Genomic DNA, 17,678 nt, shown 5'->3' on the forward strand with positions numbered 1-17,678 from the left:
GTGGCGGCCCTGCCCACTCTGTTCCTGGCCATTGGCCATTTCTAGGGGAGACTAATTAGACAGTGAGTCCCTCCCTTTCCTGACATACTAACCAGCTCAAAGACCTCAGACAGTTTGGTTTTGGTTTTCCAGCTCCTAAGATTGTCTCCTGCTTGTCATGAGTGTGAGGATCAAGAGCCCTGGGCATCTGGGGTTAGCCCCAGCCCAGGGGGTGTTTGGACAAAGTAAGAACAAGACAAAGCTCAGGATATGCAATTTGTGGCAAGGCTTTCCCTTGAAGGAGAGGAAGTAGGGCAGTGAGCACCCGGAGAACTGCTGGGCCTGTCTGTCCCAGGTCTTTGAATGCAAACTAAAAAAAGGAATTGTGAGGGCCCATCCCTTCCAAGCCTGCAGGGCCCGGCCTACAGTGGATACACCCTACCCATTTGAAAAGTTCTCCATCTGCACAGAGCTCAACATAGGTCCACCAGAACACAAGCTAAGCTGGATGCTATTGGCTAGGCTTGGTGGGGATGGAGGATGCTGGGAAGCGGAAGTGCTTTGGTTCTCTGAGGGTTATGCAGAACCCTTTGGTTTTGGGTATATGTCAGTTACTCACGCTTTCAAAACTATCCCAAATGTTCACTCCCACTTTTAGGTCCTTAGGAGAGTTAAGGGCTCATGATTCCCTCTGCCTTTTCTAGAAAACAAAGGCCTGCCTTGTGAGGTGGTGAGCCACTTGTCACTGGAGGGATGCAAGCCAAGGAGAGCTACTTATCTGGGATGTTCAGGTTCCACATTCCCTCCTAGGCAGACACTTGATGCTGAGGCCTCTCAAGAGGACTCTGAAGCCCAGGAATCCTCATGAACCTGTGGATGATGAAGGGCCAACCATGCACTGGGTCCACCCATGCTCTAGATGAAGTTGTTTTAAAATAGAATTCCTGTGTAAACTGGTACACTCACTATGGAAAACAGTGTGGAGGTTCCTCAGAAAACTAAAAATAGAGTTGCCATATGACTCAGCAATCCCACTCCTGGGCATATATCCAGACAAAACTATAATTCAAAAAGATACATGCACCCCTATGTTCACAGGAGCACTATTCACAATAACCAAGACATGAAAGCAACCTAAATGTCCATAGACAGATGAATAGATAAAGAAGATGTGGTACGTATATACAATGGAATACTGCTCAGCCATAAAAAAGAATGAAATAATGCCATTTGTAGCAACATGGATGGTCCTAGAGATGATCATACTAAGTGAAATAAGTCAGAAAGATAAAGACAAATATCTGATATCACTTATATATGGAATCTAAAATATGACACAAATGAACTTATCTACGAAACAGAAACAGACTCACGGACATAGAGAACAGACCTGTGGTTGTCAAGGGGGAGAGGGGGTTGGGGGAGTGATGGATTGGGAGTTTAGGATTAGCAGATGCAAACTATTATATATAGAATGGATAAACAACAAGGTCCTACTGTATAGCACAGGGAATTATATTCAATATCCTGTGACACACCATAATAGAAAAGAATATGAAAAAGAATGTATACATATGTGTAATTGAATCACTTTGCTGTACAGCAGAAATTAACACAACATTGCAAATCAACTATACGTCAATAAAATAAATTTAAAATAAAATAAAATAGAACTTCTGTTGTCGACTTCTTTCTTGTGTTACATGTGGCATTATACCCAGAGTCAAGGTTCTGGCTCAGGAAATGTTCACAGAAGCATGGAAGCACAGCCGCTGAAGAGCTTTCAGAAACATGAAGGCCAAATATTTATTTTAGAAGGGACTGAATGGATGTCTCAAGAGGGCACATGGCTCACTTAAGTTTAGAATTGGAGCCTGAACTTGACCCAGAGGTCCTCATCCACAGTCCAGGGCTTTTTCATTACCCTAGGCTTGGAGGGTCCAGTTAGTGAGAGATGTAATCCAGTCCCAGGCTTTGGTTTCCACTTCTGCTACATTCAGGGTTGGCCCAGATTGGTTCATCTGGGCTAAGCCATGGCTGATTTCAAACAACCCTTCCTATAAAATCAATAAGAGGCAGGGTAGGTCTAATATTCAGTTAGCCATGAACTCTGTGTGAATTAGTCTGCAGCTGTTTTACTGCCCAGCAGGCTGAGCGGAGTCAAGGTTTAAAGAAGAGGGGCGCGGGCTGGCGTGAACTGCCTGAGGCAGTGTCAAGACCCTAAGAGTTGGAGGTAGGGCAGGATGGTGGGACGCTATACAGGGGAGGAGAAGGTAAGAGGGAAGGTAGTGAACAGTGCCCACTGCCCAAGGGACAGGCAGCCTTGTGGAGAGTGAGGGTAGAGCTGATAAGATGATAGCTGATGAAATGCAGCTGATGTGATAGAGAAGCTCACAGAAATATGATCATCACTCTGGCAAGGATCCAGGAGGGCTTCTTGGAAGAGGAGGCCTTTCTGGAGCTGCTAGGGCCCAGAGAAAGCAGCAACCTCCTCTCCACTTTAACCTACATCCTCTAAGGACATTTGTTGCTGAGTGGATTGGGGGTTTCCTCTTCTTTCATGGAGACAACAGACTTATTTGGACTGCCCTCCCCAGTGGTTCCTTGCTCTCCCCCTACCACATCCCTCCCTGCCCCCTTCCCAATTCCAGGCCAGTGCAATGCTCAGCAAAGCTTTGATCTGGGGCTTTTGGCCTCTGCTTCCACATAAAAGCTCCCTCCGTCCTCATGAGTGGGGCACCCTGGGCAGACCCCTCTTCCCTGGCCCGTCTCCATCAGCAGTGGGCACCAGTCCAGTGGGGCCACTGCCAAGCCAAACAGCACTGCAGAAACACTAAGGGACCTGGCTATCAGGTGGCGGGAAAGTGCCCTCCTGGGCCTCACCCTGGGGTGGGCTGAGCACGAGAGAAAATGGCCACACCTGTCAACTTCTCTGGACTCTTCCCGGTGTGTGCCAAGGGGATACTAGCCCTGGAGGGGGCCTTGACTAAACCTCCAAGGAGACAGAGCCAGGGCAGCTGAGAAATCATGCCACAGATGAATGAAGTGTAGGTCTGTCTCGTCAAAACGTCCCCCAGTCAAACCTGAGCCCCGTCGCACTTCAGTTCTGGATGAGTAGGGACTAGGGGGCATCTGTCCTTGCTGAGGGCTGCACAGGGTGACCTAGTGTCTCCTAGGGCATAGTGGGTGAGAAGAGTTTACATGGGACAAGAGTGAACATTAAAACTTGACAACTCATGTTTAATGGATATTAAAAAATTACAAGCAAATCAAAACTTAGGTTTCACAGCAATTATTGCTTACGATGAAGGTAAGTGAAAAGACTGAGTTGATTTAAAGTCAGTTGAATGAAAATTATTAAGTGAAATTACTCCAGATGTTACACAGATATGGCCAGAGCCGTGTGAGCAGTACAGGAAAAGCAGGAAAGAAGGTGGGCTTTGGAGATGATCAAACCTGGATTTGGAGTCTGGATCTCATTTTTATCGGCAGCTGCAAGACCTCGGTCAAGTCACATGACCTCTGGGAATTGCAGTTTCTGGAGTCAGACCCCCTGGGTTCCAATCCCAGGCTGTGACTTTATGACCCTGGTGATCTTGGGTAAGTTACTTAACGACATGCATCAGTTTCCTCATCTCTAAAATGGGGGAGATAACAGCACCCCTCTTTTAGGATTATTGAGAAGATGGGCACTCAGAACAAAGTCTGGGACTTCCCTGGTGGTGCAGTGGTTAAGAAATCGCCTGCCAGTGCAGGGGACACGGGTTCCAGCCCTGGTCCGGGAAGATCCCACATGCCACGAAACAACTAAGCCCGTGTGCCACAACTACTGAGCCTGTGCTCTAGAGCCCGTGAGCCACAATTACTGAGCACACGTGCCACAACTACTGAAGCCCGCGCGCCTAGAGCCTGTGCTCTGCAACAAAGAGAAGCCACCGCAATGAGAAGCCCGCTCACTGCAACTAGAGAAAGCCCGCACACAGCAACGAAGACCCAACGCAGCCAAAAATAAATAAATAAATAAATTTATTAAAAAAAAACAAAAACAAAAACAACAAAGCCTGATTCATGGAAGCCCCTGATGACTGTTAGCAAGTAGTACACATTTATTGAGCAACTCATCCCTGCCAGACATGTTGTTTGGTAATCAGTATTATTTCTATTTATTCATACTAATCCTACAGGGTAGGCATTATAATTTCCATTATACATTCTAAAGAGAGGATGTGACCTGCCCAAGGTCACACACTTAGTAAGTGCCAGGGCCGGTATTCAAACCCCAAGTCAGTAGTCACATGCCCCAAATATGAACCTCACTGGGCTCAGACTCAGTCTTCCCACCTGTACAATGGGTTTATTGTCATTTCCCCAGTCACCAGGGCAGAATTTGTTCTGGTGGTTCCCAGGGATTGGACCATAACCTGGTCCACTATTGGGGTCTCCTGTTCAGCCCCTGCCATCTTCTCTGGGCACTCCCAGCTCCTTCTGGGGTACCGGAGGACACATCCACATTCTGCGGTCCAGGGAGGATGTCTGAATCACTACCCTTCTGTGGGAAATGAGGCATTTTAAACTTCTGCTCCACCCCGCTGTTCCCTGGGAAGTCCATTACATACCTAGGTTTTCACTGTGTAAAAACAAGGACTGTCCCATGTCTCCTTGTGTCCTCTCTGAGTCACAGTAAATAACACTGAACAGCATGGGGCCAGCTGGGCCGGCCTGGGCTGCCTGCTCTGAACACTTTGCCCCTTTCAAGGCCCTTCTCCCTTCAAGATCCCCTCCTCCACCTCAGCAGCCCACCAGCAACTACCACCACACTCTCCTTGTCTGGAAAGAAAGACTTTACTAACCAATGGCCTGTGAAGTGTCAGGACTGAACGCCTAGGGGACTGGGGTCCTAAGAAAGGTGACTGGGGAGAGGGTGATACTTATCTCAAAGGGGATTAACTAATGGGATTTCAGGCTGCTGCAGGCTGGGGGGAGGTTTTCATTGATTCATTCATTCATTCCACAACTACTTATTACCTGCCTCCTCTGGCTGGGCACTGCTCTGGACCCTGGGATACACACGTAAAACAACATACAGAAATTCTTGCTTTCATGATGACACTCCGTTGGAGGAGACAGACAATAAACAAGGTGAATGAAGAAAATCGGTAATAATGCTTGCTAGTGAGAAATACCCCAGCGGGACTAAAGCAGGCACGGGGGTTTATATAAAGGAGTGCATGCTGGGGAGGCTGACATTTTAGTTAGGGGTGCAGGAAAGGCCTCCATGAGAGGTGGGTGTTGGAGTGAAGACCTGAAGGAAGAAAGAGAGGCTCTTTGGTGAAGAGCATCCAGGCAGAAGGAATAGCAAGTGCGAAGCCCAAGGCGCCAGGAATGTTTGAAGAACATTCTGGAAACTGTGTGGGTGGAGCGGAAGCAGCAAGTGGGGGAGGAGTAGAGGATGAGGTCAAAAAGGTAGGGGAGTCAGATCATACAAGCCTCTCACCCAGAGAAGAAGGGGAGCCCTGGAGAGTTCGTGGCAGAGGGCTAGGACGTGATCCCATCCACATGCAAGCAGCATCCCTCTGGCTACTGGGTGCAGGAGCTCAAGGGACAGGGCGGATGCAGGGAGACCAGTTGGTTGGCTGTTGCCACAAGCCACGGGAGCCTTTCTGGGCACCCCCAGAGCAGCCCCTAGCCCCCTGCCTGTCTCCTGGTCCTAGTCCTCCGGGCTGAGAAGAGGTGGGAAGACAGATGGCAGACCAGAGCTTTCACACCAAGGATCATGGGGACCAGTGCAACTTACAGACTGGGGGTGGGGGGAGGGGCTAGTTTTAAGATGTGCTCAAATGCAGAGATGCACATGGAAGAGAGAGGAAAGAGCAGGGACCATCCTGGTGACCATTTTGACATATTCCGGACAAGTGGAGGGGCCTCTTGCCGAGCCTGCCAGCATGTCTGCCCCTGGCTGGCCTCACCGTCAGCAGCAAGCACATTCCATAGTTGCTGTTTGGCTTGTGGTCTGGCCTGGCCTTCTCGTGGGTTTCTTCTGCTCTGAAAGGCTTTCAAAATCAGAATCTGGGTTCTCTTTAAGTTTGGGGCATGAATCACGGCTTCTGGACCTGGAAAGGGGATAGAGGGACAGGAGGGCCCATGCCACGGGTGCTCCTTCTCTCTCAGGCCCGCGTGCCACTAAGCATGTATACGTGACAGGCTCCCAGTCAAAACATTCCAAGTCAGACTCGCTTCCAAGCTCCCAGCCAACATTTCCACCTGCCCAAGAGCCCTGCAAAGTCGACATGTCCAGGATCCACTCAACTTCCTGGTCCTTAACCCCGCCCCCCCCCCAGCCCCAATATCCTCTCCTTTTCCTTCCCTGGTGACCAAGGATGTTCCATTCTGCCCCTCACAGGTTCCCTCTTCCTCTCCCCTCTTACCACCTTTACATCAGGCTCTGGCATCCTCCTGCCTGGGGTGCTGCAGTAGCCATCTTAGCAATCCACTTGCTTCTAGTTGTTGTCCTGTCACATTCAACCTACACCCATATCCCCCCCACAAGGAGCTTCTCAAAACATAGATTAGAACATGCTCTACCCTCCCTCAGAAACCTTCAGTAGCTCCCATCTGCTATACCCAAATGCCTTAGTTGGCATTCGGTCCTCTCTCGGTGGCCTCAGCCCATGTTCCATTCTTGCAGTTCTGCACATACTCCAGCATCCTGCCAACCAAACATCAGGCTGTTCCCCAGATATATTCTCTGCTCTTTTTGCAGTTACAAATCATCTCTTTTTCACCTCTCAAATTCCACAGTCTTTTATCTGTAGCTCTCTTACAGCTTTTATTACTTCATTCCTTGTATTAGTTATTTATCCAAAGATCTCTCTCCTATTAGACAATAAAATCTTTGAAGGACAGGACTTATCTCTTAACTTTTATCACTCAGAGCGCCTAGCACAGCACCTAATACAGGCCACTGTGTTGGGACCTCTTGGGGGTGCATCTGCAAAGAAACATATGACATCTATCTTGCCCTTAAATATCTTTCTGTTGATTTAGACAGTTCTTACATTCATTCAACACATATTATTTGAGCAGTACTACGTCTGGCACTGTGGGAGAGCTGGCAATACAGAGACTGATAGGACATGTGGTCCCTGCTCCAGTCCACTGGGCAAAGCTGTTCAGGCTATTATAATACTGTGTTGTGTATGGAGTATAACACTGTAAGAAGTATAGGTATCTTGAGATCACAAAAGTAACTGATCCAAGGTCTGACTGAGTCAGGTGAGGCTTTCAGGAGGAAGACCTGAAGAATAAGTGGGAGACAGTCAGGAGAAAGGAGGGGGTCGAATGGGATATAGGGAACAATGTGAGTGAAGGACAGAGAGAGCTGGTGTGTTTGAGAAACTAAGAAGCTCAGTTTAGTGGAGCTGCCATAGGGGTGTAGACGTGCCCATGCACATGGTGCTGCTAGAGGGGAGTCCCGAGTGCAGGCTATTCAGGGTCTGGTGAGCTCTATTAAAGAGGCTAGACTCAACCTAAGGCAATAGGGAGCCACTGAGGGTTTTAAGCAGGGGAAGTGACTACACACTCAGTTTGTGTTTTAGCCTCACTTTGTCTGCTATTGAGGAAGGTCTGGGTGGATGGGGGCAGGAGGAAGGATGATAACTGAGTTTGGGCCTCAGGCTGGTCCCAGGGGCTTCCTGCTCTGCCTCCCCCAGGCAAGCCTCTCCTCTTTTTCCTGATGGAGCATCCCTTCCCCACCCCACCTGGGCTTCTCTTTGACAGTCCCCATCCTGAGTCAGGTGCTTCCTTCACCTGAACACTCACAACAGCTTCAGTGGGGCCCAGAATCGCAGGGTTGGAATGACCCTAATGGGCTCTGTTTAACCCCTGCAGGACACCTCCTACCGTGCCAGTCCATCTGTCTGTGAGCAGTTCTGACCAGGATCCTCAGCCAAATTGGTGTCCCCATAGCCCCTCTTTGGCTTTCCTCTGGCCCACTTGGGGCCACACAGTGATCAATAGCTTATGGCCTTGTGGGGGACACAGACAGGGTCACTAAATGAATAACCCTCCAAATACCAACTCCCGTCTCAAATTCCCCCTTGTGCCTCAGTCTCTCAAAGTCTGATTCCACGCTGTGTCTCCAGTCTCCAGCCCAGCCTGGCTATGAATCCTGTGAAACTGCAGGCTGGAGAGGTGGGCTGGAAAACTGGGAAGCAGGACAAGTGGTTACATCTTGGTTTCACCACTGACTGTTTGTGACCCTGAGAAAGTCATTTCCCTTCCCTGGACAGTGTTTTCTCTTCTGCTTGATTGGGGATTGGGTTTAGATGACACCGGTGAGTCTCAGCCTTGGCTGCCCATTAGAATTACTGGGGAGCTTCAAAAAATGCCAAGGCCAGGCTCCATCATGGAGAGTGATGGTGTGTTCTGCCGGGGTCAGTGAAAAGTTTTGTTTTACACCGTCATTCTCTTGTTCACCCATGAATGAGGACCACTGGACTTGCTGATTATCTGCAGACCAAGAGGGGAGGCTGAAGTGGGCAGGTAAAAAACCCAAGAAGTGACCCCTTATTTAGAAGGATTAGCCCAGCAGGACCACGGCAGCACCAATATCCGTGGCTATGGAAAGGCCAGCATTTCAAGTTTTGGCTTCTTGCTTTCACCAAGAGGGCTACTCCAGAGCTCAGCATCAAATGCTTGAAGTTCCCCCCCAAAGGTTCTCAAAGGGGTCTTGAGGCAGTAACTGGAGAGAGAAGTATCTTCTGAATTCCATGGCTTAAAAATCATTCCACAGCCCTGGCTGTGTGCCTTCAGAACTGCTCTAGGGCACCCCTACATCTACGGACACCAGCACTTTGCATGGGCCCTGCAGCCTATGTGTGATCTGTGCCTTCCTGCCCTCACAGAGGCTGGGCCTTATCTGATTTGGAATTTCCAGAACCTGGAGATGTCTGGGGTTTAGTGGGTACTCAACACATACTGGCCAAATGGACGAGCCACACAGTTTCTTCATGTGTCAAGAGGGATCCTGGTGCCTTCCTTGCCAAATCACAAGCCTGCAGGGAGAACTCTGTGAGCAGTAGCTCAGCCCCACACTCAGAAGGGCCCCCGCTTGGTTTAATGCTCTGCCGTGGCCACCTTGAAATTCTTAATAGTCTTTAAACAAGGAGCCCTGTATTTTCATTTCACACTGGGCCCCACAGATTATGTAGCTGATCCTGCATATGTGGTAAGTGGTGGGAATAAACTCAGAGAAGAGCTCTGTCTACATACTATTTATGGGACTTTATGGTTGCCACCAGTCACCAAATATGAGAGGTTATGAGCTCCAGGAAAAGAGCAATTCCAGTAGAAGGAGAGGAGATGGACATCGCTTTGTGGTCTTTTACCTGGCAGTAGGAGAAAGCAGTAGTCTGAGGGCCTGGGGATGGGCGAGACAGAAAGGACAGATGGTGGAGACTGCAGACACCCCCAGTGGTCTACAGAGAATGATTTCAATGATCTTGTCCTACCTGCCTACCACAGATGTAGAAAATCTACCATTAGAACTTCATTCCTTTGGCCGAAGCACTGCTTGCTCCTTAAGTTCCTCTGATGAGTGTAGCAAACTAGGTTTCTAATCTCATCTTTGGCCAGAAGATCTGTCCCTGAATTCCTATGTGATCTTGGGGAAATCACAGGAAATCATTTAACTTTGAAAAGCCTCAGTTTCCCCCTCTATCTAATGGACATACCAGCCTCAACAGGACCTCTGACCTCACCTGGCCTATTCTGACTGACAGAACAAATACACGGGAGTGCTCTTTGCAGACTGTTGGGAGCTGCATCCACTTACTCGTTTCATGATTTTTCCATGGCCTTCTTGAGGCCCAGTCTGCAAAGAAACAGGTCCTGGAAATCTGCAGGGTCAGGATTCCTGTAGCCTGGCCCAGCTGGGTGATGCTGCTGGGGGAAGAAAGCTGTCAGCCCCAGCTACAGAGGCAGGAGCCCCTTCTCTGTGTCATCCTGTTTGGAATCCTGGAGCACATTGCTATAGCAACTTGCCTAACTTATCCCACATGCCACGTGGAAAAACCTCTGCCCGCTTTAGAGCAGCATCACCCAAGCCACAGACTGGCTTCTTCTATGTTACAGGATGAGGCCGCCCATCATCCACAAGGGCCCAGGTAGAACCCATCTGATCGGCGATGGAGTAGTGGGGTAAGGGGCTGGACCAGGCCAGGCAGGTCCCTTGCCTCAACTTTTTGGTCTCACCTATTTCAGGTCCTGGTACCTGAAATTCCATCATTAGCCCCTTGATCCTTTGGCTCAAGGCACAGCCCAGTTAAAATGCAAATCACTTTGAAGGACACATGAAGCTGTCATCACTCATTAGTGCTGTGCAGCATGAATTAACTCGTTAGGCCTGGAGCTCAGAGCAGGTTTTGAAAAGGAGAAGCAGAGGCAGGGAAGGGAGGAGAGCAATGCCCAGCCTAGACCCTGAGGAGGGTTGGAGAGGCAGTCAGAGTGGCCCAGAATATTGGAGCTTGGGGGCAGATGGTAGAGCCCCACTTGGCCCTGAGCAGGGAGGCAAGTGAGAGAGAGAGGCTCCCGTATTAAAAGGCAGGGTGTGAGGACCACTTCTCACCAGGCCAGCATCTTGAGTGGGAAATCGCTGTCTGGCTGAGTCTGAAGGAGAGAGCTGCTTCTCCTGGACCAGTGCCCCTGTGAGAATGGCCATTTGCGTACAGATCTCATTTTCCCTGAAGACAGTATCTTCCAGCAAGGGCATCTTATTCATCTTTCTGTGCCCTCCTGAAGAGACATTATGCATGGATTAAGGGCAAACACCAAACATCGCCTCTTACTCAGTAAGCATGACCCTGGATGAACCATTTAACTTCTCACGTGTAACCTGGTGATTGCTGTAGTGACTTCCATAGCGAGGCCTAGCTGAGATGTGAGAAAATGCTTGACGCAGTGCCTGGTATGAATCAAGTGAATGATGGGAAGGGTGATCAATGAACTGCTATTGTTTGCTGAGGGCTTACTGGGTGCCAGATGCTGTTCCGAACACTTGATACGAATGAACCACGTAGAGATCATCTAAAGCACACATCAGCCTGTGAAGTCGTTATTCTACCCATTTTACAGATGAGGAAATGAGGCCCAGAGGGATTTATCCAGGGTCACCCAAGCAGAAAGGATTTGAATCCATTTGGGCTCCCAGGCCACACACATAGTGATCATTACTCCAGCTCAGTAAGCTCAAAGGTGGAGGAAGTTTGGGATAGAGGTGGTGGGGGTGGAGATGGGGGCATGTTTGACCACACTGACTTCTTCCTCCAGGAGGAATTTTATTCATCTCGTGAAGATCATAAGTACAGAGTATGAAAACCCTTCATGGAATTTTGGGGAAGCTTATTTATTTTTGGCTTACGAGATGACCAACTCCAGTCTCCTCCCCTTCTCCCCTGGCTGGTAACCTTCTGGGCTTTCAACTAAGAATTGGTACACTCAGGATTTACATGTTGGGGGATGGGGACCCTCCTTCTTGGACCACAGCTCCCTAGAGCAAGCACTCCACACTGAGGGCATGTGGGTGACTTTGGAGCTCATAATTGTCTTGGGAAAATAGTTTCAAATGGCTATGAATTCCTGAGGGTAGCCCACGGTTCAGTGGTGTTGGGATAGGGGCATTAAGCTGTGACGGCCAGACGAGACACCGTTTTTGGAATGTGTTAGTGCATGTTTAAAGCTTGTTTTGTAGCTGACCCTCCCTGAGTCAGCCAGAGGCTGTCACTACCTGGGGAGGATTGTGATGGATCCTTTCTCTTTGCAACCGCAAGAGAACAATGTAAGTAAGATCTGGAAGCCTATAGTGAGACAAGAATCTCCAAAGTCAGGCATTAAGGAGAGAAAAGAGGGCTTTTTAATTCTCCAAAAACTCCCTTCTATACAGCAAGAGCCAAGCTAGGCCAGCTAAGACCATATTTCTGCCCTAAGCAATGAGGGGAGAGGATGGAAGGGAAGTCCCTGCTGCTGGAGGAAGCTGCCACTGCAGGAGGGGAGACAAAGAGGTTCACAGAAGGCAAAATGAAGGTGAGCTGCTGTCTGAGTTTCTCAAGGACCCACAGCCCTGTGGGTGGGCTGGGAACAATGAGGATGTCTAGCTGAGGAGATAGACATCCCATCTCTGGGGGATCCACTGCAGTGCAGAGATAGGGGCATGGTGAATAAGAAGAAAGAGGGTCATATTCCACTTTCATCTCATTAGGGCCCCCAGGGTCTGCCTGTGGAAGGGTCCAGAAGCTCCTCAGCTGATGGTGGCTGAGAGGCTTGGCTGACAAGCTCCCAGCAGGGTGGGCACTGGGGAGGCAAAGTGACAAACTTTATCTCCTTCCCTGCTCTTCCCAAGCTGGAGAGCAGGACTTGGATCTTTTTAGTCTTTGCACACCTGTGGTGCCCAGTACTGTGCCTTTTCCATACAAGGTTTTTCTGCTGAATAAGACCCCCACCCACAAGGACACATAAGGGAGTGGTATGGTTCTTCTCCTCTCCAACGACACAAAACACTCATGCCAGGTTCATATTGACTTCAGGACAGCCTCAATGGCAAAAACAAAAACAAAAACAAAAACCCCTGAGTTCCTGTTATGACCAAGACTTTGGGTCAGGCCTTTGGGAGAAGGGATTAGGAACGTTAAGGTTTATTTAGGACCCTGGCATGTATGTTTCCTCTGAGCCTCCAGTACCCCAGCACTTCCTCTAGACTTCTCTTATGGATCTGAGTATGAAGGTTACATCTCTGCATCCTTGGATCCCTTACTCAATGGCCAGTAATGAGCAATGATGATGATGATGATGGAGAAGAAAGACAAACTCCTAAATGCTCAATATGTGCCTGCAACTTTCCAAGTACTTTATATACATCATAAATCTTTGGATACTCTTTAAGTTCTATTGTTATCATCCCCATTTTGCAGATGAGAAAACTGAGGCACAGAGCTGGTTAGTAACTTGCCAAGGAAACAGAGTCCCAATTAGCAGAGGCCAGACCCATCCCAGGCAGTGAAACCCCAGGGCCTTCACCCCCATGCTCTGGCTGATCTCCCTATGTGTCTTTATGTCACCTGTCAGGTAACAAGTGCTCAGTAAAGACTGAGTTTGTTGTTTTTTGTTTTTTTTTTCTGCTTCCAAACTGGGAGGATTTCACTTTTATTTTATTTTATTTTTAAAAATTTTATTGAATTATAGTTGATTTACAATGTTGTGTTTAATTTCTGCTGTACAGCAAAGTGACTCAGTTATACATATATATATTCTTTTTCCTAATCATCAGATGCATTACAATAGGCAAGTTCTGATCAATGGGTCTGTTCTCTCTGAACGTCAGCTATAAAAGTCTTTGGACCTGTCTACTTCTTTTCTGGCTTTCTTGATAGTTCTGCCCATCTCCTCACCCTTCCCAGCCTGCAGCAGAAGCTCTGGAAAGATCAAGGCTCTGAACTCGTAATGGTCTTAATGAGGACTCCCCCACCAGCTTGGCCTGTGACAAGTCCCTGCCCAGCCAAACTGTGCCATCACCAGTAGGCAAGCTTCCTGATAATCCTCACATTGAATCCATGTGATGCACAGATGAGAGATCAACATTAGTCCTGCTCTGGAGCTGGGGGAATGGACCCAATGACCTCTGTGACCCTTCTAATCTTCAGAGTCACTACTGACCAGAGTCATCTTTGTCGTTTTCAAACATTCATCTTTTTGTTCTTTAACTACTGTAGTTCCAGGAAATAACACGCTAATGTACAAACAGTCCCACTTCAAGGTCTATCCACACTCTACACACTCCTTTAAGGCCCAGTTCAAATGCTATCTCCTCCTGCAGGAAGCCTTATTCAAGTGGAACTGAACTCCTGTTCGAATTGCAGCCCTTAGCTTCTCTGTGCCATTCACTCCCCAGTGCTTCTATTTAGCTTTCCCTGGTCTCACCTTGTTCTCAGCTACAGGCAGGGCCCTGGCTGCATACATGCTTGGGCCCCACCCCCAGTTCCTTGCAGGCAGATGTTGTTCCAACACTGATTGATATGTTTAATGAATCCCATATTTTAAGAACTCAGACTGACCGGACATAACTCAGGAATAGTTTTCTCCATATGAAGGGAGTTCTGAGTCACAAATCCTGTCCCTGTCCTTCAACACACTCCCTTACCCACCTCCATCCCTGCTTTATCATTATTAACCATGATTCAGCCCTATTGTGCACCAAGCCCTGTGTTAAGAACTTTTCTTACAGGGCCAGCCTGACTTAATCATGCCGACAACTTTATGGTCTCAGAATATCTACCTCCGTTCACAGAGGAGGATACCTGTTGGAGAGATTGCATAACACGCCTAAGGCGGTATGGCTAGTGGGCAGCAGAGCCAGAACGGGAAGCCAGGTGTGATTTCAAAGCTTTTGCCCCTAGCTTCCTGAGCTCTGGACTGTCTCTAGCCCCTAAAGCAGCCACTTCAACTCAAGTTCTGGTGGGGCCACATATCTGGGGTCACACAGGAATGCATTCCCTTTTTTCTATGGCTGGGTCTCCTAGTGATTTGAAGGCAGTTCCTAGAGTTGTCCCTCTTGCCTAAATGACCTAGAGAGGGCTTCACCACCTCCTCCGGCAGCCGGTTTCTAGATATATGCTGGCCTGGTCGCAGCTCTTCCCCCGCTGTCCCCAACGCTCTCTCCTCCCCAACTTAAAGCATCAATGTTTGTTTTCAGTTGTGACTCTACGATCTGAACTGAACCCCACCAGCACAGCCCCTTTCAACTACAGGCCCTCCCAGAAGCTCCACTATAGACCGACGCTGGGTGCACTTGTTTCCCGTAGTACCCTGGGACTGGGTGAGCTTGCTTGGGCTGGGGGATCTCCGCCTGTGCTCTTTGAGGGCGCCTCTCCCCCTGCCACCGCATCTGACTCCTACTACTGGCCCCAGGCCAGACCTGGAGCCCACGCAGAAGGGGAGGCTAGGCCCTTCAGCCAGTTTCCGAGGTGCTGGTGCCCGCCAGAGCACTCGGCCACGCTAAGGAGGGGTCCCGCAAGCTTTCCCGATCCGTAGAACAGCGCCTCTGGCCGCCCCCACCAAGTGGCGGGTCGCGCCGGGACTCGGGGTGTGGGGACTCCCGGGCCGGGTGCCCCAGTGAGGATAGTCCAGGGCTGGTCTCACGCTCCGGGCCGTGCGCCCCGCTGGCCCGGGGTCCCCGCCGCGCCGCGACACCTGGAGTGCATTAGGCGGCGGCGCACGTCTCGGCGATGGCGGAATCCCCCGCATTATTGAATGAGCGCACAGTTCTGAGCGCGGGCTGGGGGGCGATGCCCCGTCCCTACCTCGAGGGTCAGGTAATGTTTTCGGGAGCCCTGGGCTGCCGAGCTGCTCTCCGCAGCCTTCGGCTAGGCCCGCGACGGCTCGCCAGAGCCTGGGCGCCGACCGCCCCAAGGCTGCGCTCCGTTCCGGCCCGGGGGACCCTGGGCGGCTCTTGGCTCCCGGCTCCCGGCTCTCCCCCCGCAACCCCCCTCCCCGGGACCGCTGCAGCAGTCTCTCCACTCTTAGGGATGCTTTCTCCGCGCGCCCTGACCCCTTCCCTCGCTCAGGACGCTCGCCCTCGGCGCTCCCAGGACCGCGAGTGACCCCCGCGGCGGCGCGGGAAGCTCGGCGGGGCGCTTGGAGGTAAGCAGGGCTCCCGGCGGGGCCACCAGCCCTCGGCGCTTTTCAACTCGAGCCTCTTCAACTCCACCAAAGTCCCGGCCTCTGGCCTCCTCCGCGCGCCTCCCTCTAGAGCGGAACTTGGCGGAGTCGCTCGACTGCAGCCAGTTCCCGGGGGACCCACGTCCCCGAGAGCCGCCGAGGTCAGACCCTGGGAGCGCACCGCGACCGGCTCCTGGCAGCTGTATCCCAGGCCTCGGCGGGTCAGGGAGGGGCTCCCGGAGGCGGGGGGTGGGGGGGGTAATAACGGGGCACGTACCTGGCCACAGGCTGAGGGCCCAGGCCACCAGGAGGCCCCTGGGCAGGTCCATGGTCCGCGGCGCGGTGGCGGGGCGCGGTGCGGAGCGGCGGCGGGGGGCGGCGAGCCAGAGCGACAGCCTCCTCTGCGCGGCGCCCCGAGCCTGCACTGCGAGCGGCGCCCGGCTCCCTGACAGCCGCGGCTGCTTCAGAGGAAGTGGGAGGGCTCGAGCGGCGGGGAGGGGCGCCCGGACACCGCTGGGCTCTGGCTGCGGGCCAGTCGCGGCCCCTCTGCCACCTGGGCAGGCGGCGGGCTGCGGCCTCGACGCCTCTCCGGATCTCTCCTTCTGCCTCCACCCCACCTCTGCCTTAGGAGAAAATTCCAGAGAACCGCTCCTGGGAACCACCTCACCAGTGCAGCGCCTGCCTCCACACCACCACCACCACCAAATTCAGTCTGTTCAGGAAGAGTGGCTTCTATCCTCATGTCCCAGAGGAAGGAGCTTCCGAAAGCTCAGAGGGGTACCTAAGGTGACTCAGGGACACGAGCCATGACTTGGGTCTCCCTTGGCCAAGGGGAGTGGATGTCCATCCAGCTTCCATTCTGAGACAACCCCCTGCTCTCCTGCACCCTGGGGCTTGGAATGTAAAGGCCACAGTGCTTCTCCTGGCCCTGGAATAAATGCAGATCCCCCTTCCACCTCTACGCTGTCCACCCCCCACCCCTGAGGCATTCCAAAGCATCCAGGAGGACCCTGTGCCCACTGTTACCATAACAGTGAAGCTCTTCTTTGGAACCTAGCCACCTTCCTTTCCAGCGCTTCTAACCACTGACAATTAAATTCAATGCACATTTGTTGCATAAGCTTTAAATCAGGCCCTGGACCACAACCCATGGGTGTGGAGGCTAGCCTTTCTAGCAAGGGAGACAGCTGAGGCAGAGGGTAGGATGGCCAGTGTGGCGAAAACTAGAGCAGAAGTCCCACATCACTTTCTCGGGAAAACCTTCCCTCAAGCCCCCCCCCCAGCCCCGCATCCTCAGCAGGTCAGGTCCCCAGACACAAGCTCATTTTATTCCCCCCAACTCTCATTTTTTTCCTTGTACTTACTCGAGAAACTAGACATTAACTAGTGTAATCATTTGATTAACTTTTCTCTCCTTGCCCAGATTGAAAACGCCACTGGGGTAGAAATCTCTGGTTCACACTGAGCACTTAGCCCCCAACACCCCAGGAACATAGTAAGTGGGTGGATGGATAGGTGGATGAGGGCAGGTGGTGTGTGGGTGCACAGAGTCAGGGAGGGATTGGAAGGTTTCCCAGAGGAGGGGACTGGGTTTTGAGAAGGCCCAGGTTCACTCAGGAATAGTAGTGGGCATTGTGCCTGGCTCCCCGACATCGCTGTCCTCTTGCTAGCTACCCTGGTTTTTATTCTGGTATCCTCACCTCTCCCATTCAGCCAGTCTTTGGAGGAAGCGGATTCTATCTCTGGGGTGTGTGTGTGTGGTGTGTGTGTGTGTGTTTGCACGTGTGTTGGGGGAGGCATGTGGTTTAGGCTGAAATGAATCACTGTATTGCCATCCCCGGGCCATAGTTTAAGAAAAGGCAACATGACCAAGGAAGAAGTTTTTCTGGGAAATAAGCATTCTTCCTCTTCTAAAAGAGCCACTAGAATAAACTAACGAACTATGTGTCTCCTCTCCTACCCCCACATCCCTTCCCTGGCTGGGACAAAGAATC

At 51.0% G+C, this 17,678-nt stretch overlaps 1 protein-coding gene across 2 annotated transcripts in view; it reads right to left on the minus strand.

Annotated features, from left to right (window-relative positions):
• ITGA11 (integrin subunit alpha 11) overlaps window positions 1-16,084 on the minus strand; it is a 129,104-nt gene extending 113,020 nt beyond the window's left edge. For both annotated transcript variants that reach the window (XM_024128744.3, XM_024128745.3), the window contains exon 1: window positions 15,962-16,084. In XM_024128744.3, the coding sequence (XP_023984512.1) occupies window positions 15,962-16,013 (52 nt within the window). In that variant the 5' untranslated portion in view covers window positions 16,014-16,084. The remainder of the gene's footprint in view (window positions 1-15,961) is intronic.
• Window positions 16,085-17,678: the final 1,594 nt, after the last annotated feature.

This window comes from Physeter macrocephalus, chromosome 11, assembly GCF_002837175.3.
Source record: "Physeter macrocephalus isolate SW-GA chromosome 11, ASM283717v5, whole genome shotgun sequence".
Classification (NCBI taxonomy): domain Eukaryota; kingdom Metazoa; phylum Chordata; class Mammalia; order Artiodactyla; family Physeteridae; genus Physeter; species Physeter macrocephalus.